General features: G+C 43.5%; 3 protein-coding genes across 3 annotated transcripts; all 3 read right to left on the bottom strand.

The window, feature by feature from the left end:
• Positions 1 to 10,072: 10,072 nt before the first annotated feature.
• Positions 10,073 to 12,025, bottom strand: LOC135351862 (uncharacterized). Its single transcript, XM_064550967.1, has one exon. It carries the CDS (start codon positions 11,778 to 11,780, stop codon positions 10,278 to 10,280), a length of 1,503 nt encoding a protein of 500 aa, XP_064407037.1. The 5' UTR covers positions 11,781 to 12,025; the 3' UTR covers positions 10,073 to 10,277.
• A 1-nt stretch (position 12,026) lies between these two features.
• LOC135351415 (uncharacterized) lies at positions 12,027 to 12,461 on the bottom strand. The gene has a single exon (XM_064550400.1). The coding sequence runs from the start codon at positions 12,459 to 12,461 to the stop codon at positions 12,027 to 12,029; it is 435 nt and encodes a 144-aa protein (XP_064406470.1).
• LOC135351861 (uncharacterized) lies at positions 12,442 to 15,112 on the bottom strand. Its single transcript, XM_064550966.1, has one exon. It carries the CDS (start codon positions 14,169 to 14,171, stop codon positions 12,591 to 12,593), a length of 1,581 nt encoding a protein of 526 aa, XP_064407036.1. The 5' UTR covers positions 14,172 to 15,112; the 3' UTR covers positions 12,442 to 12,590.
• Between the last annotated feature and the right edge of the window lie 12,482 nt (positions 15,113 to 27,594).

Genomic DNA, 27,594 nt, shown 5'->3' with positions numbered 1-27,594 from the left:
CCACACACGGCATGCACACCCCACCCCCCACACACACTGCACACCCACACACACAGGGCGTGCACACCCCCCCACACACGGCTTCCACACATACACACTCTGTATGTGCACACCCCCCTCCACACATACACACACACACGGCGATCACCCCCTCCCACACACACAACACACACACACACACACCATACACTTGTGTCCTACGGAATAACTCTAATGGTTAGCAAGTGCTACCACCGATAACGGTGTGTGCACACCCATCCACAACAAGGAAAAATGGTGCAACATGTGTTGCCATAGCAACCATGGTTATTACGCCCACCCATTTTTATCATTTTAAATGCCCGGCCAGCGGTGAGATAAAATCCTGATCAGCCCATCTATCATGGCTTGACTAAGCACTATATTATTATAACGATGCTTTCCATTACCACCCAATACATCGTGGGTATCGTTTGGTTGTTTTGATAAAGTGTACCATCGCCTCTGGTATACATTGTATAACCATCAGCCCTATTGTCACCAGGTATCTCTTTAGAACTCTCTGGTGATGACAGTGCGAGTAGGATACCTCCCAAAGGGCTTTATGCCAGACGCTGGTGAACTGTCTGGGACTGAGGACATGCATGACATGGACCTAGTGCTATGGACTAGGACGGTGAAAGACCAGGAGAGGGCTCACTGTGTGAGTAGTATAGTATAGCTAGAATATCAGTAGTGTAAGTATAGTATAGCTAAAATAGAATTAGCAGTAATGAACAGTCTTTATGTGAGCTTGTAAATTTCATAGATCGTTCACCGAGCCGACCGTCTGATGGAAGTGTGTCACTGTCCAACGATGACGGAGATGAACTTCCTGATGACAAAAGTGTGTCATCGGGTGATGGACTGTCCGGCGACGATGAAAGTTTGTTGATGTCTGACAGTGAAGGTACCATACTGCGAGATACCTGGTATCACACTCACACTAGCTGTGAGACATCGCCATTGCTGTCCTATCCTGACTCTGCGCACTTAAGGCCACATTCCAATGCCAAAATTTACACTATGTTCATACTATGTTCATACTGCTGTTATGTTCATACTATCCAAAATGAAGTTTTTAAACTAATTAGCCCATGGCCACTTTCAGAAAGAGAACTGCAAATATGGCATATGTACAAAGTCAATTTTTTTACTTAAACAAGTAGCGATAGAGTATGTATCACAGGGAAAAAACATGTGTTTCCAAAATATTTACTGCCAGGAAATGTTATTGGAAATGCCTATTCAAGTTTAATTCAGAATTTGTATTCAATAAATATGACGATGCATTGTTTCCAGTATAGTTGGAATCCTGACATTTCTTGCAACGTTTTATTGTAGTTTTGTGGTACATAAACATGTTGTTTCAGTTGATATTTCTTATATGAAGAATTCTGGTATGTAGTGTAAAGTTTAGTTTAATGCTCCATAAACTTGTTGTTTCAGAGCCATTTCTTGCAACGGAATTGTGGTATATTATTGCAGAAATGTGTTATTTCAGCACTGTTTCTTATAGGCGATTGACTTCACTCGGTACAAGTGGTTGCACAACATAATTATTCACTGGTGATATCGATCACATAATAGAAAGGTTTGTGAAGGTATTATGTAACTATATAACTATATATTATGCTTGCTACGTCGTGTGTCTTCAGCTCATTGAATGATTGTTGGAGGTATAATTATAAGCTTTTGGTCACTTACAATCACAACTGTATAATTATAATATACATGCAGTTAATTTCAATAAAATATACAGCAAGTTCATCGTGGTCCAAGCTTTCTTCTACAACAAAATAATATAATACTTAGTAAGTGAATGACGAAAGGAGGAAAAGAAAATCTAAGGATTAGTGGACGGATAGTGGAACTATCCAGGCATTATACATTATACAGCACGCACACAAGCCTTTCAACAAGTAACTGACATGTGGGTACATAAGCTAGAGTAAAGTATCAATCACCGGACGTCATCATATGTCGGACACCGATATCATCAAAACTACAAAAGATACAGACACGATTCAAAGACCATTTTAAAGCTAATGTATTATACTATCTATTCCCCAAATTGTGTAGTTATACTGTGAAAATTGTTTGTTTTACAGCGGTGGTAGCGATTGTTACGTAAGTTCGGACAGTGCTGATATTCTCACCAGTAAGGACTCCTGCGAAAATGTAAGAACTGAGCACTATAGCGGAACTCTTTAGCTAGCTGCAGACCAAAAATGAAGCTCAAACTCCTATCAGGCTCTGCACTACACTCAGTTGAACTGGTAAGGTATCTCGATCAATAAATCGCTGCGGTTATGATCAATACAGTGCTGCTGGGCTCAAAATGATTATCAGACTTTGCATATTATACAACTTGCTGACTCTATTAACCCTTTCCCGGTCTTGGACGACATATGTCGTCCAGCGGACTGAGATGTTTAAAAATTTGCTGTGCGGGCTGTGTTGGAGCTATGCGCGGTACCAGCACATGCGCATTGAGCTGCTCTTTCACGTGGTATTTTCAACATCTTGCTTCGAGGTACGCTTCGTGCAGTACCGTCGAAAGAAAAGTGACCGTTTGATGATGAACAACCTCAGTGGGGTTCTAGAGCTGCTAGACAGTGAGGATATCGATGCCTTGTAGAGTGAGATGTAGAGTGAAAGGACAGTGACTGGGATCGTAGCTAGGTAGGAAGCTGCTAAAAAATAAAGAGCCTGAAGGATTTCAGAGTAGCATTTGTACAACATACTAGTTAGTACGGATATCATGAGCCACCATTGAACGTGAAGAACGTTTCCCGGGAAAAGGGCGTCTGCTGATACGACCTCGCAGAGAAGTTTCAGCAGATCCTGATCGACCGTGAGAACATTGAAAACACTTACTTAGTGTCTATAGTTACTTTGTGCCTTCGTATAATATTGTTTGTGTACATAATTGTGCTAATTAGTTGGGGGTGGTCAGTTGCTAGATAACGATGATGATGTCATGGTACCCCCGGGGTCTGGGCTACCTGTAGGAAATAGTTACGAGTGGTTTCAATGTACGAGTGGTTTCAATGTATGGTTCATAAGATATGGATTTTTAAAGAAAAACATGTATTTATTCTGTATTATATTCTGTATTATATATTCTTGTTTTAATTAAAGGGTTATATAAAACAAAACGTATACAACAAAACGTATACATCAATCATGATAAACAATGTTCAATGTTCTTTGTTTTACGTTTTACTCTGATAACCACACTGTAAAAACAAAACATATATTTTCAGATATCATACTGGAAATGTTGCTGAGAATAAACAATTGCACACATTGACAGGAATAACTTTTTTACCTCATCCACACTTTTTTTGGCTCGCATGACTTTGTATAATACGAAGTCTCTATAGTTACATAATTTGTATTGTGAACAGAGCAGAGTGCATAATAAAAATTAGTGTCTTAGTGTCTTTTTGTATACCCTGAAAAATGAAAATGTTCTGGCCACACACCTTTGATGCCGTGGACAGCGGAGGTATAGTCTCGTTAGAATATAAATGAAAACACAACACTGTGACTGGGAATTAAACTATAACCTTTGACTCCCAGAGTGCCCTCTTCTGAGTGTCATTTTGAACCCTGAAAAATTTATTCCACATAATTATAAGCACGTTCAATAATAACTTTGATGCCTTGGACAATGGAGGTAGTCTCGTCAGAAGTAGCTAGAATAGATTATTAAAACACAACACCTCTGGATACTTAAGGCCTGGGTCAGGACTGACAACATTAATTTTATTCATTGCCACCATTTAATGTAGATTCATAATGTTTATTAATGTTATTCATTGCAAGTGAAGTCACGTGTCCAAGGTACTTGCTGCTGGAACTATTCTCCAATATCTTTAGCCTCGATCCCAGGCCGCACTTCCCGCTAGGGAAGTTGGGCCTGGTATCAACTGCTTGCGCATGCGCTAATATCCCCCCCGGTATCTGGGGGCTTTGGATAACATCGTTTATGCTCAGTAAAACTATGACATCACAACGAAAGGAAGTGGATTGAAGGAAGTAGATAGAAAGTTGGATTGAAGGTTTCTAGCCCATTGGATAGCATTCTCTGATAGCTACCCTTAGCCTGCTATGTTAACAAAAGACTCACAGCCTGCAACAGTGTGGATGACGATCGTCTGAAAGGAGTGACGGCTGATAAGAGCCTATATGGACAGGCCACGCCCATTTAACACTAACTTTGGTGAAAGTCTACTATACTTATACTACTGCTACTGATTCTATCAGAAGAAAATAGCAGTACAACAAACCTACACAGCTCTGTTTCTAGCTAGCTAGCCAGCTATATAGCTCTGTGTATGACTTTTAGGATATTTTCTCTGATGTATCCAGTATTATAGGAATATTTACGGGGGGAAAATCCAATATTATAGTATTATAAAAATATTTACGGGAAAAAAATCCAATAATTTGGCGCATGCGCAAGCAGTCGATAGCAGGCCTTCTTTCAAAGGCCGGTGAAGGAGGCTACAATATCTTTAGCAACAAATGTGGTTGGCTTACACGAGGTAAGAGTACTTGTTTAGGCAGGTTGTCATTCTAGCTGGGGAAATTAATATGTGTGCTGGCTTCTATAGCCACTCTAGAGGTAGGCTATGCTGTGTATCTCAAGAATGCAGTAACTTCTACTCTTCCCCAGCTAGATTAGCTCATCTAGCCTTGTTTTTGAATTCATGTCCACATTTGTAGTTCTTCTTACAAAACTGCCATGACGTCATCACCATTTATGGGACTAATTAGCATAATTGAATTAAGCTATAGTTTTTTGGAAAAGAAAACATTGAGCTTCAATTTGCATCATTTTGATGCAGCATACACGTATATTGCAAACATAGTGTAAATTTTGGTATTTAAGGCTAGACCCGGGCCTTAACTACCCAGAGACTGCATGTGACTGGAAACCTTTGACTTCCAGAGTGCCTTCAGCCTTGGGTTCTGGTTCGCTCCCTCTTTTGAGTGTCCTTTTTGACTTGTATGACTTTCATACCACATATATACGTATGGGCATGTTTAATATCTTTGATACCTTTTGCAGACGTAGATCTGCATGAACCATTGGTGGTAGTCTCGTCAGAAGTACTGTGACTGAGCAACATAAACAAACATTTGACGCCTATACAGCCTCTCTTCATCTTGGGTTCTGAAAAATTTAAGACTTTTGTGCCACGTGTATTAACCGATTACACTTCAGAATGCTCCGTCTCACATATCAATGTGGTATTGGTCTCCAATTCCGCTCAATCAGCTTTTTTGTAGATTACACATTCGTTTAAATAGATATAGTTGCGCTAAATAGAAAGTACGTCCTGCCCACGTTGTCCACGTGGTACTCACACTATAAAAGTCGCGCATCCCTCATAATCATCGGCCTTTTTTCAAGCTCGATCATTTCAAGTTTTAAGTTTCATCCTTCAAGTATCCTAACAAGAGAAGAGGCAGCAGAGCTCTTCCGTTCCGTCGGCATAGACCAGCAACAGATCGACGCCATACTCGATCATCCTATGGAGCAGAGCCCCAAGACTGCTGGCACAGTGGAGCAGAGCTCCAAGAACGCACAGAGTCCTTGAGATGGTGACGGGCCTGAGCCAGAGGCTTACTCGCCTGGAGAACACTGGACCCTCTACCGAGGAATCACAGTCTTCTCCACCAGCCCTCCCCATCGTGAGTGGAACCTCATGGGCAGATCGCCCAAATGATTCATCAGAGATGAATTACCAGGATGAGTCCTACCGTTACAACGGATACTGGGACGAACCAGAACCACCTGCAGCTCTAATGGACGTGTCAGAGAACACTGCTGCACTTCTGAAGGTTTTCGGAAAAGTAATTTCCAACCAGGAGAGGCAGAGCCTCAGGAAACCCTTCCCTGCTCCCAGAGTGGACCATACAAAGTGCCCTAAGCTGGACAGAGTCCTGAAGGGAAACATCTCCAAGGAAACTAAGGACAGAGATAATATGCTGGCAAAGGCACAGACCCTATTCCTCGATGCAGTAGCCCCACTCTCAAACCTCCTCGAGAGCGTTAATACCGGGAATTTGACACCTGAGGCGTCAGCTAATGCTGTGAAAACAGCTCTCGGACAATGCAGGAAAGGGTAGCCTCAACAAAGATGCCAGCTCCCTGGCTGAGGACAATGAGATATTTACAGAGGCAACTCCAATGCTATTTGGAGAAGGGTTTGAGCAGAAGCTCAAGAACCATGTGGAGGCAGTAAGATGCCTCAGAAAATCCTCCACAAACTCTGGCGGCAGCAGCAGCCAATTTTTTTGAGGGAGCCGCTGCCACGGGAACTACCAACGTGGGGGCGGCCAGAACAGAAGGTTTATCAATGCACGTAAAAAGAATTTGTTATCCCAAATGTGGAACATGGGCATGGCAATAGAACTTGCCGCATGACATGCCATAAAGAATTGGCGGGCAATTACCCAGGACAGCTGGGTTCTGGGAGCAGTAGCGGGTTTCAAAATCTCCTTCGTGGGACAACCCTATCAAACACAACCCCCGACAACGTCGGCGCAAACCATGGCAGACCAAGCTACAGTCAATGATAGAAAGAAAAACAGGCAATTCAAACATCAACCCCCAGAGCTCCAACTCAGTCTACCCCTACTCAGGTGCATTAAGGACTGGGACCTTCAATTATTGCTGAATTTGCAAATTATAAGCCCCGCCCACACGGTCCCCATGGTTCCGCCCACGCATTCATTACTTCAACGTACCACTCCCTTTTCATTTTGCAGTAATTCAGCTAGTTTAGAGAAGTGATTTAGTCGGCGTTTAAAACACCCTCTAGTAAAGCTTGCGAGGCAATAGATGACTTCCATAAGCCTTCCTTAGCTGATTTATCCTTGTACTTTGTCAAAAAATTGTTGACCGTGTCCCTGGGAAGCCTACTATCCAAGATGAGACTGCTACATCAAACAACTTTCTGTTATTTCTCCCTTGCAAAGACCAGGAGGGCTAAGCGCTAGAGTGAGTTGTTAGCTTAGATAGAACTAAGTATAATGAGCAGCAGCAATAGCTAGTAGCCTTAGTGTTTAAACGCCGATTTTTCAATAGAAAAGTGAAATAGTGCTTCGACAAAACGGACCACCCCCACTGATCAATTAGTGGGCGGGGCTTCATTTTAATATTTTCCTAGAGAATGGAAGCCAGTGTTTCATTTCATCATAAAAGTTTTACACAGATTAATATACACAGTAAACAGCAGCAGGTTGAAGTGCCTCTTATAAATGTCTTTTTTATGTTGGTCCCAGTCCTTAATGCACCTGAGTAGCGAAGCTCAAGAAGATCCGATCAGAGGCCAGAGGTCTGTCGGGTCTTCAGCATACTACTGCAAGAAAACTATCTCAGTTCCTAGGGAAACTGACAGCAGCCACCAAGGCAATTCCCCTGGCCCAACTATTTTACAGGGGACTCCAAAGAGCCCTCAATGCGAGTCTAGAAGACTCTCACCAGGACTACAATGCCACCCTCACAATCTCGGAGGAGATTCAGTTAGAACTGATATGGTGGGAACACCACCTCCAGGAGTGAAATGGCAAGTCAATGATGACCCATCGCCCCTCACTGACCATAGAGTCAGACCCGTCAAAGAAAGGGTGGGGGGCAGTTTGTTCGGGACAGAGAACGGGGGGGCCATTGTCAACGAAAGAACGGTCATGGCACCTAGAGGCGTGGGCAGTGTTCCTAGCGGTCAAGTCCTTTGCCAGGGACAGGCAGGGAATCACTATCCTACTGAAGATAGACAACATGACATCAGTCGCCTACATCAACAATCTGGGGGGGACAGTGTCCCCCAATATGAACAGGATAGTCAAAGAACTATGGCTGTGGTGTCTCCAGAGGGACATTCACCTCCAAGCGGAGCATCTAGCGGGTGTGCTAAACACAATAGCGGACGAGGAATCCAGAGTGATGAAAGACAGGTTCGACTGGATGCTAGACCAGAGAGTCTCCAAACTATCCAAGCACGAACGGGTCCACTGTCCATCGATCTATTTGCATCGAGACTGACAACACAGTTGCAGAACTTCTTCAGTTGGAGACCGGACCCAGAGGCAATAGCCTGCGATGCATTTTTTCAGATTTGGAGTACCATTCAGGGCCACTTATATGCCAACCCTCCATGGCCACTGATAGGGAAGGCACTGAGCAAAGCGATACAGTGTCGCTGATAATTGTGACCCCTGTCTGGAAAGCAGAACCATGGTACCCAGTACTTCTATCCCACTTCTATCCCACCTGATAGACTTCCCATATCTAATCAGTCGGAGCCAGGACCCAACATCCCCACAAACGATACCGAAGGTAGAACCTCAACTAGCTGTGTGGTCTATCTCAGGAAACGATTTTCTGACCAACAAATTTCTAAAGAGGGTCTGCTGCTGGCATCTTGGAGACAAAAGTCAGCCAAGTCTTACGACTCACTACTCTGCGCACTTAAGGCCTGGGTCCAGATTTCAACACCAAAATTTACACTATGTTTATACTGCTGTATTATTTGCAATATACAGTGTATGCTGCATCAAAATGATCCAAAATGAAGCTCAATGTTTTCTTTTTCCAAAAAACTAATTAGCTTAATTCAATTATGCTAATTAGTCCCATAAATGGTGATGACGTCATGCCACTTTCAGAAAGAGAACTGCAAATACGGCGTTGAAGATGCCAAGATTAAGCTTCAAAAACAAGGCTAGATGAACATCTCATAGCTAGGTACTAGTATCCTTGATGGGAAGAGTAAGAGTTATTGTATTCTTGAGATACACAAAATAGCCCACCTCTAGGGTTGTAATATTTCGGAGAGAGAGCTATTCCATGCACTGAGGTGCTACTGCTGACTAGGATTATATTAGATAGTTCAAACGTTAACACTTATTTCGATTTTCACAGTGAGATACTTCTCAACGCACATGACATTACGTAATGACAGTAAACTATAAATAGATAGCCAATGAAATTGTCCAACACACTCCCCACTTTGACACGCTACGTGGTCAACTAAAATGTGTAAAGGCTAACAATTAAAACGTTTTGTGTTCACATGTTCATATTCATTATTTGTCAAATTCCATTATCAGTGTCGAATTCCATATCAGAGGCTGCCTGTGCTAGAATACGGTCACGAGCCAATGCAGCAGCAGACCTCTTTGGTCTCAGCGAAACGTTAGTTGATTGGTCGGGATTCTTGCTGTCGTCAGTGGGTTCCAATGCAGGATCGTCCGACACAGGATCAGCTGGTGGGGCCGCCTCAAGTGGGTACAAATGCTGGATGGGCCTGTTCATTACTGATGTGCGTCCCTTGTTACTGATTCTAACACTAGCTGCCCTGATTTGGCCATCGGCTCCAACTAGTAGTCGTTCAATTCTTCCGAGCTTCCAAAAGCTACAGGGTTGGGCATCTGAGTAAACAACAACAACGTCACCTTCAGTGATTTGTGGTTCTCCATTACTGCGATAGTGACGGTGCGCTTCACGCAATTCCACCAAATATTCTTTTCTCCATCTTTTCCAAAAGGCATCCAATGGGCATCCAATGAGTGATTAAGATGTTTCAATCGAGCATTTAGTTGGTAACTGTCTACTTCGCAATCAGTATCCTCGTCACAAAATAGGTGGTCCGGAAAGCTCATAAGTCGTCGGCCAACAAGCAGGTGTGAAGGTGTGAGAGGTTCATCCAAATCATCTGCAGAAATGTAGGTGAGTGGTCTAGAGTTTAGCACCATCTCAATCTCTACCAAGGCAGTCAGCAATTCGTCATACGAAAACTTGGCTTGACCTAAAGCCTTCCTCAAGCAACGTTAAGTCGATCTGACAAGTTGTTCAAACAAGCCTCCCCACCATGGGGCCCTTGGGACATTGAATCTCCATTCACAACCAGTTCCTTCCAGATAGTTCTGTACTTCTGGGCTGGATACGACCCTCTTGATGGTCTTGGCTGCTGCTACAAAAGTCTGCTGCTACAAAAGTTTTGCCATTATCAGATATCATCATTGCAGGTAAGCCTCTCCTCGCGCTAAACATTTTGAAACTTCGTATGAATGTGGGTGCCGACATGTCACTCACAAGGTCCAGGTGGATAGCTCTGGTAACACAACAAGTGTATAATACTATCCAAACCTTCGTTTGCACTCCACCAGGATGCTTGACGTACAATGGTCCAGCAAAATCAACACCAGTGCTCGTAAAGGGTGGTGCTTCTTGAACTCTAAAAGTAGGCAGTGGGGGGGGGTGGGGGGGGTGGTGGTACTCGGCAGGACATTCCTTCGTGTCGTCTGCAGGTGTTGCAACTGTGAAGAACTTGCTTGACTACACTTCTTCCCTTTATCACCCAGAATCGTGACCTGAGTTCGGTGAGGGTCTCCTTTACACCGTTGTGTAGCACTCGACTATGAGATTGACGGATATACATTGTTGTCAGAGGATGGTCACTCGGCAAAATAATAGGGTGCTTGGTCGAGTATGGTAAAGTTGCATTGGCAATTCTCCCTCGACTTCTCAAAACTCCATGTTCATCTTCGAAAAGGAACAACTGCTTCTCCCACATTAAGAAATTCTTGTGATCTCTCAGCAACAGTTGTGCTTCCTTTATTAGGAGTACTTCGGCAATCATTCTTTCATTTTTACAAACTGTGGTAGGAGATATGAGTCTCTTCATATAGGAAGAAAACTTCAATACGTAGGTGAGAACATTGACAAGTTTGTTGATATCGCTAAAATTATTGACCTGAATGAGGTTCGTAACAGAAGACTCCTCGATTGTCAAAAGACCATGTACGGCTCGTTTCTCGCTTGCCGGGAGCTCTTCGAGGCATTCCGAGGGAAGGTCGTCATCGGTTGCTTTGTCAGAATACCTAAATGGCATGCTAGGACCATCTCGCCACAATTTGTTCACCAATAATTCGAGAGGTGTAGTTCCCCTTGAGGGCACATCAGCAGGATTTTCAACGCCTGGTATGTGATTCCAACACTCAACTGGGAACAGGTTTCGAATTTCTGACACTCTGTTTTGCACGAACGGCTTCCATGACTTTCCTATATTTCTTATCCAGCATAGAGCGACTTGGGAGTCAATGAAGCAGTGAAAAGAGGATATCTCAATCTCTGGGTTCAAACTCAATTTTGTCGTGTTCATTAATCTTGCGAGCAATACTGCTGAGAGAAGCTCAAGTCTAGGTACAGTTTGTTTCTTCAACGGTGCCACTCTCGTTTTGGCAACCACAAACCGCATGTGAGTCTTGTCTTTGGTCTCAATCAACAAATAGATAACTGCAGCGTACGCTGACAGTGAGGCATCACAGTAGCCGCAAAGCTGATAGGAAAGCACTTCACCTTGCACAGCTTCCAGGTAGCATCTAGGAATTGTCAAAGGCTGCGCATCTTCCAAAGCCAACACGAGTTTGCTCCACTGCGTTATCGAGGCCTCCGGTATTTTCTCGTCCCAGCCAATCTTGGCCTTGCATAAAGACTGCATGAACACCTTGTATCTCACTACAATTGGGGCCAAGAATCCTAATGGGTCATACACCCTCCCGATAAGGCTGATGACGTTCCTTTTGGTGGGCTCCAGTCTTCGGGCTTGTTCAGCCAAATCGGCTAATGAGAAGATAATCTGATCTGAGGTGATATTCCACTTCAATCCAAGAATTCTTTGCTCAGCATTGCAAAGTTCTCCATTGCCACTCAGTGTGGACTGTGAATATGTTTCCATTGGCTTAGGCTCATCTTGATGCTGTGCCGACTCCTCGAGGTCCACCTTAGCTTGCAATCTCGTTGCATTAGTGTAAAACTTTCGCAAGTTGAATGCACCCGTCTTCAGCAAGGTTTTAGCTTCACTGTACAACTGATAAGCTTGCTCTTCCGATTGTGAACCTGTTACAATATCATCGACATAGATCGACCGTATCACCTTGGAAACAATTTCACGGTGTGTGTCCGCGTGTATTTCAAGATGGTGTCAGATGGTGGCGTTCAACAAGAAGGGGCTGGCATTCACCCCAAATACCACTCTAGCGAACCGATACACAACAATTCTCGGCTCGTCCTTAACTGCATCGTCCACCCACAAGAACCGCAAGAAATCTCGATCCTTAGCTGCCACAGATATCATAAGAAACGCCTTTTCGATATCGGCTGTTACAGCAACTCGATGGGTTCTAAACCGACAAAGAATGTCAAGGATTTTTTGATCGAATTTCGGTCCTTGGTCCAGACAGTCGTTGAGAGAGGGCCCACTCGTTTTGGCCGAGGCATCGTAGACCACTCGCACTTTCGTGGTCGTTTTATCCTTTCGGATTACTGGATGATGAGGTAAATAGTGTACATCGGGCCTGTTTGCCAAATCCTCTACTAATTCAACGATCCCCTGCTCAAACTGCGTCTTGATCACCATGTCATACTCGCGTAGTACATCTGGGTCGTGTCGGAGGCGTCGAAGCAACCCCTTCAATCTCTTCAAACTAAGCGCGTAGTTGTTGGGAAGGTCCAGTCTCGGTGCCTTCCATGGAAGTTGAACTTCGTACTATTGTGTCACGAAGTTTATCGTACAGTGATCGATCTGTGTTTGGGATTCCAGTTCCCAAAACGATCTCATCGTGTCATTCAGCATCTTTTCCTCAAATCCTTCACAAGTGATGTGCAGCGAATGTGTTATTAAACCGTGAGAATCCATACTCGGAGTGGAAATAGGACCAGAGAGAACCCATCCGAGTCTCGTTTCGATGGCAACTGGCCCGTTTGTTCCTCTCTGCAGTGCTCCGGTTACGAGGTCCCAATAGTGATCAGACCCAACTAGCATATCCACATGGATTGTCTCAGCGTCTTCCGGATCGTCAGCAAACTCTAATCCACTCAAGTGTGGATATGTCCTTCTATAGTCAACGAGGGGATGAGGCTTTAATGGCTCACAGATCGTAGGTACAGTGAACAGTGAGAGACTTTGCGTCTCCCCATTCTTCAGCTTGAGCCCTAGTTTTACATATTCACAGACACTGTCACCATTCTGGGCGGACCCAAATGTCATGATAGTCATACGTTGTTCTCCTGCAGCGGTCAACTCGAGTCGGCTCCTCGCACTGTTTGTAATGTATGATCTCTGGCTGCCAGTATCCATCACCATTCGAACACTCAAAGAGGTTGACGGACAGTCTGGATTGTATGCAGTGGCTCTTGCTGTTCGAAGAAGTACAGGTGTACTAGAATACGTCCATAATAATCCCGTTTTTGGTAGCTGGAAAGGGGGGGCTTCAGGGTCGAGCCCTCCTGTACGAGGTGATTCCTGTTGTTTGTTTTCTGGTGCCTTTCGCCTAGGTTGGCCTGAACATATCGCGACATGATGCCTTCCTTTGTAACTACGACACTTGATTCGGCTGCGGCAGTTCCGGGACACATGCCCCTTTCCAAGACATATGTAGCATCTACCAGTTCTTCTGATAACCTCGCGACGAGACTCAATGCTTGCAACCGTTCGACAATCTTGCGAAGCATGCTCTCGTTCACAAAAGCAGCATTTGAGTGTGGTGGTCTCGGTAAATAGTGCCGCTCCAGTCGGGTGTTCCTTTGGTCGACGGGTTTCAGTTCCCCGTGTGGGTTCAGAATTCGCCCGTGTTGTCGACTGTTCTCGAGCCTGAACCTCCTCTTCAATTACACCCAATAGCTCTGTAAAATCCCAACTTTCACTGTCTCCAAACTTTCGACTAGCGATTAATCTCAATTCGGACGGTAGCTTACTCATTAAAACAGATGATAACAACGATCCATACGACTCGGCACTGACCCCTAACGATTTGAGGCTTCGTACGTTCGATTCGATCACATCGTATAATTGTCTGATCCCTTTGGTATCATTCTGGGAGGCCACCCCATCGACATGTAGCAATTGCTCCATGTGTTTATTTATGATAAGTTGTTTATTACCAAATCGCTTTTGCAATAGATCGATCACTTCGTCATAATTAGCATCTGTGAGGGTCAAACCAGATATTGCCTCGAGGGCCGTATTAGACACCATAGACCTCAAATAATTAAACTTATCAACCTTTGAAAGCTCGGGGTTCTCATGAATTGCACACTTATACGATACGAGTCCCAAAAGGGAGTCCATTGAGTTAAAATCCCATTGAAAGGCTTAATCAATAATTTAGGTAGTCTGACCTTACTGCTGGCATAGCCCATTGCAGGTGTAGTCCTTGCAGGGACCCGAGATGTCACTGGAGCCTCAATCTCGATCAGGCTGGCGTAGACACGCTCCTTGTAGTTGTCAGCTCGCCCAATCTCATCCTCCAGTTCATCATCTCCCACAAGCGTCACAAGCGTCAGAATCTCAGCATCCAGTAGCTTAATCTCCTCCAGCTTCTCCTTGAGGCTCATGCTTAACTGGTTCAACACAGCTCGTTGTGGTTCATCTCCAGAGCTCAGCATCTCCTCTACTCTCGTCATTATCCTAGTGGCGGACGCCTTGTGGCCGCCTCTCACTCTCCTCTTCCGCGTGTTAGTTCTTCCGCCATTGGAGGTCACGTTCTTCAATTTTGGAAGTTTCTCTAAACGGCTCTTCACAGCTTAGTAGCTCGATCCGGCTCGAAGGACCATGTAATATGAGCTATTCCATGCACTGAGGTGCTACTGCTGACTAGGATTATATTAGATAGTTCAAACGTTAACACTTATTTCGATTTTCACAGTGAGATACTTCTCAACGCACATGGCATACGTAACATTACGTACTGACAGTAAACTATAAATAGATAGCCAATGAAATTGTCCAACAAGGGTGGCTGTCAGAGCTAAAGAAGCTAGCATAGCTAAGAAAGTTTTGGACATTTTTACTTCCCATCAAGGAAACATAATCATAACAACATACTCTATCTTTTGAGGGCCTAAACAGCTACTCTTACCTTGTTTAAGTCCGCCGTATTTGTTGCCAAAGATAATCTATAATAGTTCTAGCAGCTAGCTAAGCAAATACATTGACCTTATGACGTCATGTGCAATGAATAACATTAATAAACATTATGAATCTCATTAACACTACATAATCTACACCATCTACATAAAATGTAGGCGATGAATAAAATTAATCTTATCAGTGCCTGACCCAGGCCTTAACTGCACAGAGTATTCAACAAGTGGGTTTGCTGGTGTAACCAAAGGTCTACTGATCCCATTTCAGGACCTATAAGCGAAGTGGCAAACTTCCTAGCAGATCTTTTCCAGAAAGGATACGAGTACCGATCCCTCAATGCATATTGCTCGGCAATCTCTTCAGTCCATACAGAAATAGAGGGATGCAGCGTGGGCCAACACCCTTTGATTAGTCGTATCCTGAAAGGAGCGTTTAACTCACGTCCCCCAAAACCTCGCTATGAAACCATATGGGATGTAGCCCAGGTGTTGAGATGGAGATGGATGGAGAATCTGGGTCCCAATGATTCTTTGTCCATAGCGGACCTATCTGAAAGGTTACCATGCTACTATGTCCAATGCGCTCTAGTGACCTGGCGCAACTGGACCTTTGTTTTCGTCGCTATCTCCCAGAGGGAGTGTGTTTTCAATCAAGTGGCCTTGCGAAGCAAGACAGACCAGGAAAAGTAAGAACAGAGTTCTTCTTCCCAAAATTCGACCAGAAATCCATTGTATGTCCGGTAACAACCCTTAAAGCTGCTACAAGTGGGGTCAGGACGTCCGACGGCGAGCAAAAACTCCTTTTAGCCGTAGTAAAACCACATAAGCCGATTGCTCCATCTTCAGTCGCTCGATGGCTCAAGATGGCCCTGCAAAAATCAGGGGTGAATATCTCTATATTTAAAGGGCATTCGACAAGAGCAGCATCTGCCACAGCGGCAGTATCTGCGGGTATCACTGTAGCAGAGATTCTACAAGCTGCAGACTGCAGACTGGAGCTCAGAGGGTATTTTCCAGAAGTTCTATTACAAACCTTCCAGAGATGTAAGTTTTGGCACTGCGGTGCTCTCTACAGAATAGGGTATGAGCTACAAAGAACCACATTGAGACGGAGCATTCTGAAGTATAATTACAGAATGGCTCAGCCCATGAAGTGGGCGCCAGCTATTCTGGATTATATGAGGAATGTGAAGTCGAGCATATCAATCACCCACCCAACGCCACCCTATGATTATATAAGTATTATTTACTGATTCAGTCCGTATCCTAGGTGATGTCCAGTAATTATATTATATAATTACTTCCCCCAGGCACTATTCTTATAATCTACTTCCTCAGCAGATTTGAATTGATATGATGCATCTTGACAAAATTTGGTACATTGCACACAATAAAATTCAAAAATGTTGTGTAAGCTTGACAGTATTGAACTGAACTAGCTGAAGCCTGTAGTCAAATTCTTGCTCTGTGCTTTCTCAGTAGTCAAGGCTGTGGCTCAGAAGTAGAAGTAGACTGTGGTGTTGTTGACAATAACAGACTAGTTCAGAGCTACAGTACAGGTAGCTAGCTAGCTAGCTAGCTACATGTACAAACCTCGCAGCTGCATTTAGTGGTGGGCGGGTCTGGTCAAAGTTTATGCATGGCTTCCAGCTAGCTGAACTTAGCTAGCTCATGTAGCTCCACAGTAGTACTGCTAGTTCTATGCCTGTAACTGTTCTAACTGCATAATTCTGAGGCTGTGAGAGCAAGTTTGACTGTCTCCACTGATGTTCAAATGACTGTTTTGCTGTTTTTGCAGTAAATAAATCAGTTGACTGGTTGCCTAGTAATTATGGTTTATAAACAACCTCAGCCTCGGGCTGTGCCCTCGGCATTGGTTGTTTATAAGCCATAATTACTAGTCAACCAGTCAATAACTATAACTTAATTGCCGAGGCTTTCAAAAGGCCGATGATTATGAGGGATGCGCGACTTTTATAGTGTGAATACCACGTGGACAACGTGGGCAGGATGCACTTTCATATTTGGCTTTCCTTTCACTGATGAGCACGCTGGCCATGTGCTCATTTCCGAATTCCACAAAATTCCCTTTCGACCTTGCTTTGTGTGTGCAAGCTTCCCTTTGTAATTAATGACATGGTTCTATCACTTTCACCTGCTGATAATTTGGCAGCTTCTGTTAACTGCATGCAGAAACACCATTTCGACAAGTAGCTAAAGTCTTGAAGTATTGTGCGGCATCCTCGCTATCATCCTCACACCCTGAGCTATCTGAAATGTCTGATTCAAGAAATGCTGAGCTATCAAGTGTGGTATCAAGTGATGTATCCAGGGATGCTGTTCTATCAAGTGATGTATCTAGTAATGAGGTGTCTTGAGAGGAGCTAGCCAGAGATTGTCTTCTCTTCTTGGCACCAGCTCTCTTGCTTTTCCTAGGCATGCTGTTCACAGACAAAAGAATCTTGAAATTTCACTACCAAAAAATTTATTTGTTACCGTGGCGACGACGTCACCGCGCGTAATTGATGATGTCATCGGCCACAAAAAAATGTAAATTTTTGTGGGCGACTCTAAAACCAAATTTGAAATCTGCCTCAAATTGTACAGATACAATTTTGGAGAAAGTTAAGTGCATCAATTATAACTTTGTACCGTCTGTATCCTCCAACCGTCCACGACCTCTTCCTTCACCTCAGAGCTGGTGAGCGGAGGCTGGTCGGTGCCCCAGAATCCTATCATAAAACTTGCATGTTTTATTGTTACCGTCCTTTTGTTACCGTCCTTTACTTTTTGTAGTTTGTTTTTAAGTTTAGTTTGTTTTTAAGTTCTTAATTTTTACCCTACATTGAATCCAGCCCTACATTCCCCAGATAGCTATTACTGTTTTTATCTCAAGCCTCTGTTCCTCTCTTATACAACTATACAACTTCTTATACCACAAATGAATGCTGTTTACACTACCGCATTGATCCGGCTTCAAACCACATCAGGTAGGCGGTTTACGTACGCCGGTTTCGCTTTACAATGCGCATTAGATGCTGCGTGTAAACAGGGCTTTAGTTTGGTTACTGCCCCGTTTTTGTTACCCTGGCTTCTGAAAACCCTCAGGGTACATCTATGTGAGTGGCCTGAACCCTTTGTCTTGTTCCTGGTTTGGTTTTGGGACACCCTAGGGTTAGAATGTCCTTTTTAAAAACCATCAGGGTGAAGTGATCTGAAGCTTCTTGCTTTGGATTTGGGTCCCTTTTTTGTTAAAGCACTTAAAAACCATTACATGGAGTTTTGTCACAAGTCTGTAAGTCGACGCAACCCTGGCTGTTGACAACCATCAGGGAATGCTCTTTCAGCAGTTTTTGGTTTAAAGGAACTCTGACCGTTAGACCCCAGGAGTCGTTTGAACTTTGTACCTTGTCTGTACGTGGCTTAGTTTAGAATTGGGACATTCGGTCCCTTTCGTGTTTGAAGCGACCATGACATCCTTTGACCTTTGGAGGTTGACCTAGTGAGTATTCTGCTTCGCCACGATGTATGGTGTCTCCATGCTCAGGTATATATTAAGGACTGGGACCTTCAATTATTGCTGAATCAGCTAAAACGCAGCCACGCCCACGATTTTTAATATGTTTTGTGTGTAAAAATTTTGTGCAGCTACTGATCTTTTTTAGTTCTAAAAACGGTGTTCTAAACCTTCCTTTTAGCTCTTAATTCTTAGTGTAGTAGGTAGTTCAAAGGCTTAAGCAGACATATCTGCTGGGAGAGAGCCACTTCTTTGGCCAAAGGTGAGATTTTGCACAAAACTTAGTCTTACAGCTGACAATAAGTGACATTTTTATTTTTATAGGCTAATAACTTACTCTAAATAGAACATGATGCTCTCTCCCAGCAGATATGTCTGCTTAAGCCTTTGAACTACCTACTACACTAAGAATTAAGAGCTAAAAGGAAGGTTTAGAACACCGTTTTTAGAACTAAAAAAGATCAGTAGCTGCAAAAAATTTTTACACACAAAACATATTAAAAATCGTGGGCGTGGCTGCGTTTTAGCTGATTCAGCAATAATTGAAGGTCCCAGTCCTTAATATACCTGAGTGCACTTAAGGCCTGGGCCTTGTACTGATAGCATTAATTTTATTCATTACCCTAGATTGTGTAGATTATGTAGTGTTAATGAGATTCATAATCTTTATCAGTGCATGTGACGTCATGAGTCAATGTGTTTGCCTAGCTAGCTGCTGGAACTATTATACAATATCTTTAGCAACAAAAGCGGCTGGGTTAAGCAAGGCCCTCAAAAGATCCAAGTGGGGAGTCAATATGTGCAAAATTGTCTTAGCTATACTGGCCACCCTAGAGGTAGGCTATGTTGTGTATCTCAAGAATACAGTAACTGCTACTCTCCCCAACTGCTACTCTCCTGATACAGTACCTAGCGTTCATCTAGCCTTGCTTGATCTTAGCATCTTCATAGCCGCTTTTTGTGGCATGACGTCATCACCATTAATTTTATGGGGCTAATTAGCATAATTGAATTAAGCTAATTATTTTTTTGGAAAAAGAAAACATTGAACTTTATGTTGAATCATCTTGATGTAGCATAAATAGTATGTTGCAAACATTGTGTTAAATTCAGACTTTGACCCGGGCCTTAAGGTGCATTTATGTCCTTTTTACTTTTTAGGGACATCTTTCGTGTTTGAAGGGACCATGACGTCCTTTGACCTTAGGGGGTTGACCCGATGTATGGTGTGCCTTTTTAAGGGACACTAAACCCTACCGCAGAAAAGAAACTTTTTTGTTGGTGGTTCCTTTTCAGTCTGGTTGAGTGAGGTATAGACGGACACTGCCTGCTCCGTTGTTGCCAGGTGTTGGTAGCTTCCCCTGGCAACATCCACTGAGTGTGTCATGAATTTGGCCACTTGCCTTTCCTCCACTTCACTGCACACTCTGCCCACTTGTGTTGCTATTGCCTTCCTATTCAGGGTGGGTGTAATCTGCAGCAGTTTGTTGCAAGTGAGAGCAGATTAAAACAAGTACTAGTTCAACTCTTAAATCAAACTTCTTTCCAAAGGAGTCCCCCAGCTTTGTCAGTTCTTCTGCCATGTGTGTAACCTTCCCCCCAGAGGCAGTGGTAAATACCAAGTTCGTATCCTCCCCTTGTGGTGAATGCTCCATGATGATCTCGTATACCTTTGCAGGCATCACAATCCTAGCAGATCCATGGGCTGTTGCCGTTTTGTGCCCCCACACCGACACCACCTGAAACTTGTTCTTCTCCTCTGCACTTCTCAATTCCCCCATTGTCATGTTTGTCACTGCGCCCTGGCGCTGGAAATTTGTGTATACCAAGTAGCATATTAGGAACCTGGGTTGTTATGGTTGGATAGATGCATAATTATTAACATGTAGAAGGCTTACCATCTGAGCATGACTTCGTCTCCTCCCTTCAAAACTTCCTCCAGGGTGCCCTCAGCCTGGAGGAAGTTGATGAGGTCGTCTGGGGCGGTTAGATGTTTTGACACGTACTCCTTCTTCTTGGAGGAAAGAAGGAGCAGCTGCTTTCGCAGCCCCTTCTTCAGGCCGTTCGTCTTAGTCTGGGACACATGGGCTCTTCCAATCAGTGTCTCCTCTGCTTTGGAGAGGTCATTTGGCAAGCTGCAAATGAGATATCATTGTTTGTACACAACATGTAGCTACACTCACCGGTGAATCAAGAATGTCTGGGCTTGAGATGTGATGTTGAGTTTTGACACCTGGCCACTGGGCCCAATCCCCAACTTAGCCAACATCTTAACAAAGTTTTCTATTTGCACCATGTTGACGATTTCGTTCGGATCCACAACCTCTGAGTTGGCAAAGTGCAGGTACTTGCCGAGATCCACAGCGGCCTCTGTCTGCACCTTGATGCTCTTCGAGCCACCTGACAGACTCCCAAGATAGCTGCATGGATAAAGAAAGGCCTGATATGAAAAGAACAGACAAGAAGTCAAGCATATATACCTTGAAAACTGCAGTATGAAGGGATGGTCCTTCGGGTGGCTCTTCAAGCACATGGTAGAGCCAAACCTTTGTCTACCTACTGGTTTTCTGAAAGCTTAGAAAGAGATCTTTCAAATGGAACGATCAAAATTGATATTCGTACTGTGTTGATCTGGTACGCTGCACTGCTCTCACTGCTCTCACTGGGTTCACTGCTCTCACTGGGCTCTCTGTGAAAAGTAAGGTAGTGTAAGTATGCACAACTTGAAATACAGCAGTAATGCTCTTACATCTGCAAACTTTTAAAGGTAGGTGTCTAACTCTAACTCTTGTTCAATAGTTAGTGTCATTTTCCAGGATTCACATGCAAAGTGCCAGGGTGTGGAATGACCATTATGAAGCCCTGGAATCATTTGTATCAGGGCTAACCAATATGGCCAGGAAAGAGTATCTGATGCGCAGTTTGTCTGGAGTTTTGGGCACGACTTGGGCTTGAGTTTCTTGGATAGGGCTGGCTGGCTTCTTGGAGATGGCTGGGTTCAGGGTTAGGAGGTGGGCTGGCTTGAGTTGCTGGGCTGGCTTGAGTTGGTTCTTGGATAGGGATGGCTGGGCTGGCTTGAGTTGGTTCAGTGGTTTTCTTGGGTGTTGAGGGCAAGAAGTTGTAGACTTGCTTGGGATCTAGAGGTGCCCATTTGTCCAGAGGTAACTTGTCATCTCTGACAAGCTGGAAGTCCGCAGGGTAGCCCTTGATGCTTAGACTAGCACAGATGTCCTTCGCACAATCTCCCTCATCGAAGGAGATGTCGAGAGTTTTGTTGAGAATTCGGATCTTTATGCTGCTGGACATACTTGCTGGGTAGAACTTGCTGGTTTGTAGACTGAAAAGTGCACTGCCCTACCTGGCTTTTATACACCCAGACCCTCAGGTGCTACGAAGAATGTTACTGGCTAATTGTGACAGGAAAACTGTGAAAAAACATGCACTATCAGCTGCAGGACAGCTAGCTATACACTACCTGCTAATTGTGACCTTCATAGTGTGATAACATCAAATGAACTGAAATGAATTCAGAAAATTATATGGTTGTACGGGAGTCAGCACTAACATCATCTCAAAAAAGTGAGAGGAATTCACCTGCTGGATCTTATGACGTGTTCATACTATATGCAAAAATTAAGTCTCATTACGCATAGGTGACTTTGTTATTGGTGCACAAACAGGTCGAAATGGAACGCAAACTTCTCTGCGCAGTTAAGGCCTGGGTCAGGCACTGATAAGATTAATTGCCAACATGCCAACATTTTATGTAGATCATGTAATGTAGATCATGTAGTGTTAATGAGATTCATAATGCTTATTAATGTTATTCATTGCATGTGGTTATTCATAATGTATTTGCTTAGCTAGATTATCTTTGGCAACAAATACGGCGGACTTAAACAAGGTTAGCCTCCTTCTCAAGGCCTAAACAATTAGGCCTGCTACTGACTGCTTGCGCATGCGCAAAATTATTGGATAATATTCCCGTAATGTTTCCCATTAAACTGAATTTTTACCCGAATTATATCCTGAATAACATATACAGACAAAGAATACTGTTCATAAAGTCAGACACAGAGCTATATAGCTAGCTAGTTAGAGACAGAGCTGTATTGGTTACAGCAGCAATTTCTTTCTGATAGAGTCGACTTTCACCAAGGTTAATGTCAGATGGGCGTGGCCTATCATATAGGCTATTGTCAGCCTTCCCCTCCGTTCAGAGGATTGTTATCCACACTGTTGCAGGCTGTGAGTCCTTTGTTAACATAGTAGGCTAAGGGTAGCTATTAGAATGCTATCACACGGGCTACAATCACACTTCTATCCACTTTCTTCAATCCACTTCCGTTCGTTGTGACGTCATTGTTTTACTGAGCAAAATACAATGGTATCCGAATTACCCACTTTCTGGGTAATAGGTGGCGCATGCGCAAACAGTCGATACCAGGCCCTCTCTTAGCGGCCTGGAATCGAGGCTAAAACAAGGTAAGAGTAGCTGTTTGCCCTCAAAAGATAGAGTATGTTGTTATGATTATGTTTCCTTGTAAAAATGTCCAAAACTTTCTTAGCTATGCTAGCCATTTGTGTAGGATACTATGAGATGTTCATCTAGCCTTCTTTTTGAAGCTTGATCTTGGCGCGCACTTCTCTTTCTGAAAGTGGCATGACGTCATCACCATTTATGGGACTAATTAGCATAATTGAATTAAGCTAATTAGTTTTTTGGAATTCATTTTGGATCACTTTGATGCAGCATGTATATTGCAAATAATACAGTATGAACATAGTGTTGAACATAGTTTAGGCCAATGTTAATCAATGTCTGGTTATCAAATTTCACTGCCTCAACTCATTATTATGACATCACTCCATTATTTTCATTAGCCACACCTACTTGTGGGTGTATCATGTGATAGATCACAAGACAACACACATGGCAGTTAGATTGCAATTTATAGAAAAAAAGCTAATGGGTCTGCTAAATTACTCTTTGTATTGTGCCGCATCAAAAAAGATAGCTGAATGTTCCCTTCCATCTCTCACCTTCGTTTTACAATCGACATGTAGTAGGCTGTGACTACTTTGATCCACTATAATATTATGTGTTGAAACAAGCAAAGAAACCTTGGATCTGGTGGACAATGTAGTTTCTATGTTTGGGAGGCATGTCAAGTACACTGTGGAGCTCCCACAAGCAACACAAACACAGGTGCGCTACCAAAATTTAACAATTCAATGAACACTGTTGACGTACTTTCTCTCTAGGTGAATGTAAGGGATGTAGCCCAGAGGGAGCTGAGTAGCCAGAATTGTATGCCAGACCTGATCGCCGAACCAAAAACCTCAGATGTCTTAAGAGGAAAAGAATGCAAGTGGACAGCTGGTACTAGGCACCTTGCTTATCAAGGCTTCCCTTTTCCCAGTTTTTCCAAGCAATTTGTGAATTACAATCGACCAGAATTATCGAAACATCGAAAAAGACAAGGACAAAATATGTCACAGAGTGAACTCAGTAGCCACCTTTTTGACTGCCTGCAGGCACACTACTGGAACCTTGGTCTACATTCAATCTATTCACAAGTATTCTGAATACTTGCAAAGAAGCTCCAAGAAAAGTTGCCTCAACCAGTCACGACTTTCACCTGTTAGGAAAGTAGCAGAAAACATATCCTTTCAGTTTATACCACAATGCAGTAATCCTGAGCCACTTCTCAATGAACTTTGTGAAGAATGTGATGACTACGAATACCTGCCGGTAGAAACTTCTTGCCAACAACATCAAGCGGGAAGTACAACTACCTTAAAACATTGAAAGACCATGGACTACCTTTTCTTGCTGCGCTTGTGACCTACGCTCATGGCAATAACTTAGGTACACACAAAACAATTTAGACAAAAAAAACATAATATCTGTGTTGGGACATGTCATCTGGGACTGTCAGCTTGTTGCGGAGGCTCTTCGTCAGAAGCTGTGAGTAATTTCTTTAGCCTACATGTATGCTAATGTGTGTTTGCATGGTTTTTCATTGCTTGTTCTTAAGAGCTACAACTAGGTGATGCATCTGCTGCTTCAACTCTTGATGAAAAGGACAGAGTGCAGTTATTTCTCGACATGGAGGACCGACATGGAGGACCCTGATGTTATTGAGGGCACTTTGGGCACTTTGGGATGAAACTGAGAAGTATCTCCGCAAAGATGTTGGCTTGGCTGCAGAATAACGAAGGCACTCTGATGTCACTCACAAAGAAGCGTACAATTGCTTCCACATATTATCTCAGTTACAGGGTTTTGCAGAATCTTTGCAACAGTGTTGTGAAAGCCTATGTACACTGTGGTTACTAATGAGTAACCATAATTAGATTTTACTATGGTAATAGCCTCGATTACAGGCCTCGAGGGCGGCTTGAAAACGAATCCCGTAGACCTGAGTGGGAAATTCAAAATGTCTTGCGAGCCAAAGCGAACTAAGGCTTACTCAGCTGACCTCAGATGGCGGATTGTTTACCAAGTAGAAGGGTTGAAAAAGTCATGTCGAACTGTAGCACAAAATCTCTGTGTTGACTTATCTACAGTGAGCAGAACTGTATCTTTGTTCAATACTTCTGGCAATGTTGAAAAGAAAATATATCCTCCAAACACTGGAACAGCTAGTTTAACAGAGATAGACAAAATCATCATCTTGGAAACAATTGCTGAGACTCCAGCAGTGTTTCTATGTGAGATACAGCAGACTCTAATTGGAACCAATGTGGACACCAGCACAATTTGGAAGAGCTTGAACATCACACGGCAAAAGATGGTACTCGTAGCAAAGCAGAGGAGTGAATTACTGAGGGCAGAGTACCTCCTTGACATGCAAGTTTTTCGTGGCCACCCTCAAATGTTTGTTTTTGTAGATGAAACTGGAGCAGACAGAAGGAACTGCTTGCTTGAGGAGATATGGATACAGCATAAGGGGCAGACCTGCTGTATCAACTAAGCTACTTGTGCGCGGGCAAAGAGTTTCTGCTATTGCAGCTATATCTATGGAAGGCCTTCTGGACTGTTACACATATACTACTTCTGTGTCAGCACTATGTTCGCCAATCTTTGCTCCAACAATTAAAGCCATTTAATGGCAGCAATCCTCATAGTGTTATAGTGTTGTATTAGATAATGCTTCGATACATCATAAGAGTAATCTTGCAGTGGAGGGACGTAGAGGGACGTCATCATATCGTCCTTTGCTGATAAGTTTGGCCCACAATCTCAGCTTTGTGTCTGAGACAACAGCCTGGCCTGGCCATCAGTTTTTCTCTTTTTGGAAGGTGGCTCACCTCCAGTATTACCGCTCTCACGAATTCCATCACACCACAGAGTGATATCTGAGCCATTATCGTACATGACACTTAAATCCTTTTTTTCTACGATCCATCGTTTGGTATTACTTTTTACAAAGTAGCCCATCTGACAATCAGCAGTGAAAGAAATTTCCTGGGGGAAGGCTTCTTGTAGCTTCTTGTAGCTTCTCTTTCAACAAAGCTGGAGATGTGAAGGTTTCAGAGATACCATGCCACATTCTAACTACGAAGTCACTCTTCTTTATGGGATTAATTATTTTCTCAAGATAACTGTAACTGCTTGAACCTTCCTCTAGCTCTTTGTCTGACATGAGAGTGAAACGCGGGCTGTTTGTGCCTTGAAAGTGCTGGATTTGTTGTAGGTAGTTTGTGGGAGCTGTAGGCCTAGTTTGCTGATACAGGAGAGGAGAGGGCCAAGGCATGCCAGTCTGCCAGTCTTCCAGGCGTCCATCTTGCTATAACTAGCTTTAGCTTTAGATCTCTGTAGCACAGTATTCTAATTAATGCACAAACGCGTGATTGTAATTAGGTACAAATGTGGTTGATGCCTTATTTGGAAGTCAATAAACAAGCTGTTGCAAAGATTCTGCAAAACCCTGTAGCAAGCCAGGAACCAAAGTCTAGTTGTTTTCCTGAGGAAGAGAGGCAAAGAAGACTGACAATAGCTCAAGACCATCTGGAACAAGTCTCTGTGATGTTGCCGTTGAGTCAGCAAGAAGGAACGATGTGAAGCCAAGAATAGCTCACTATTGCCTCAAGGCTCCTCGAAAATGCGGTGTGTGTAATATGTGAAGCCAAGAATAGCTCACTATTGCCTCAAGGCTCCTCGAAAATGCGGTGTGCGGTGTGTGTAATGATGGTACAGGAAAGCAAATCAACTACTTGTGCGTTATCAGTCTCGTGCATCACTAGCATGGAGCAGCAGGATACTTGGGTTCACCAACTTTGATTCGGTGTTTATGATGCATCACCTCCGTAACAAACAGCATCTGATATCGAAACACAGCAGCGGCATCTTCATACGATTTTCGGAACTGACGGGCTTGGACCACATTGAAGTGTCCAGTGTAGTGAAATTTTGATTTAGCATGAGCACTTTTGGGCCAAAATTGGAGACTTAACCTTAACCATGATCTTGAGGGAATTTTAGTGCCTGCAAAATATTATCACAATGTAAAATGCACGTGCACGTGCACGCCATACCTGGAGCGGAGACTTGCTCCCTCGCAGCCTTTCGTGAGATCCTTGTCCCTGTGTCCTGCCACACGGCTGTAGACCACGAGCACCAGCACCATGAGCACGTGCGTAGTTTTTGATGAAACTCTCGAGGAAGTTGCTTAACGTTGCCATGCATTCGTGTGCCACTAACCTGGTTCGGACAGGAATGCTATTAAAAAACTTCTATATCTTCTTGTTACTGACGCGAATTTGTGAGAGTGTATAAGTGAGAGTGTATAAGCAAATCAAGTTCTACAGATCGTAATAGTTTCACTGCCCAGAGAAGAGTGACACCCGCAACCAATGGTGCTATGTTCAAGTTCCACAAAGCTGCTATCATAGTCTGTGCTTTAGGCTAGTGTATGAATGTACCCTAGCAGGATTTGTAACCTGGAGTATCCTGGAGTATCCGAGAGTTTTGCAAGTTGCTTGTCGCGGTTCTGTAGCGGTTCTGTAGTGTGTCTATTCAGCAAAAAAAAAAATTAATTTGCTAGCTCAGCTGTTAGTGTATATATTAGTGTATATATTATTGACTTGCTATACCTCCGTA

This window comes from Halichondria panicea, chromosome 17 (genome assembly GCF_963675165.1).
Source record: "Halichondria panicea chromosome 17, odHalPani1.1, whole genome shotgun sequence".
Classification (NCBI taxonomy): domain Eukaryota; kingdom Metazoa; phylum Porifera; class Demospongiae; order Suberitida; family Halichondriidae; genus Halichondria; species Halichondria panicea.
The sequence above is the reverse complement of the archived record's forward strand: the minus strand, read 5'-3'. Positions and strand labels throughout refer to the sequence as shown.

What these genes read in the sequence shown, in the direction of transcription:
- LOC135351862 (XM_064550967.1), bottom strand. Translation starts at nt 11,780, where the DNA reads ATGGAAACATATTCACAGTCCACACTGAGTGGCAATGGAGAACTTTGC.
- LOC135351415 (XM_064550400.1), bottom strand. Translation starts at nt 12,461, where the DNA reads ATGGTGATCAAGACGCAGTTTGAGCAGGGGATCGTTGAATTAGTAGAG.
- LOC135351861 (XM_064550966.1), bottom strand. Translation starts at nt 14,171, where the DNA reads ATGGACTCCCTTTTGGGACTCGTATCGTATAAGTGTGCAATTCATGAG.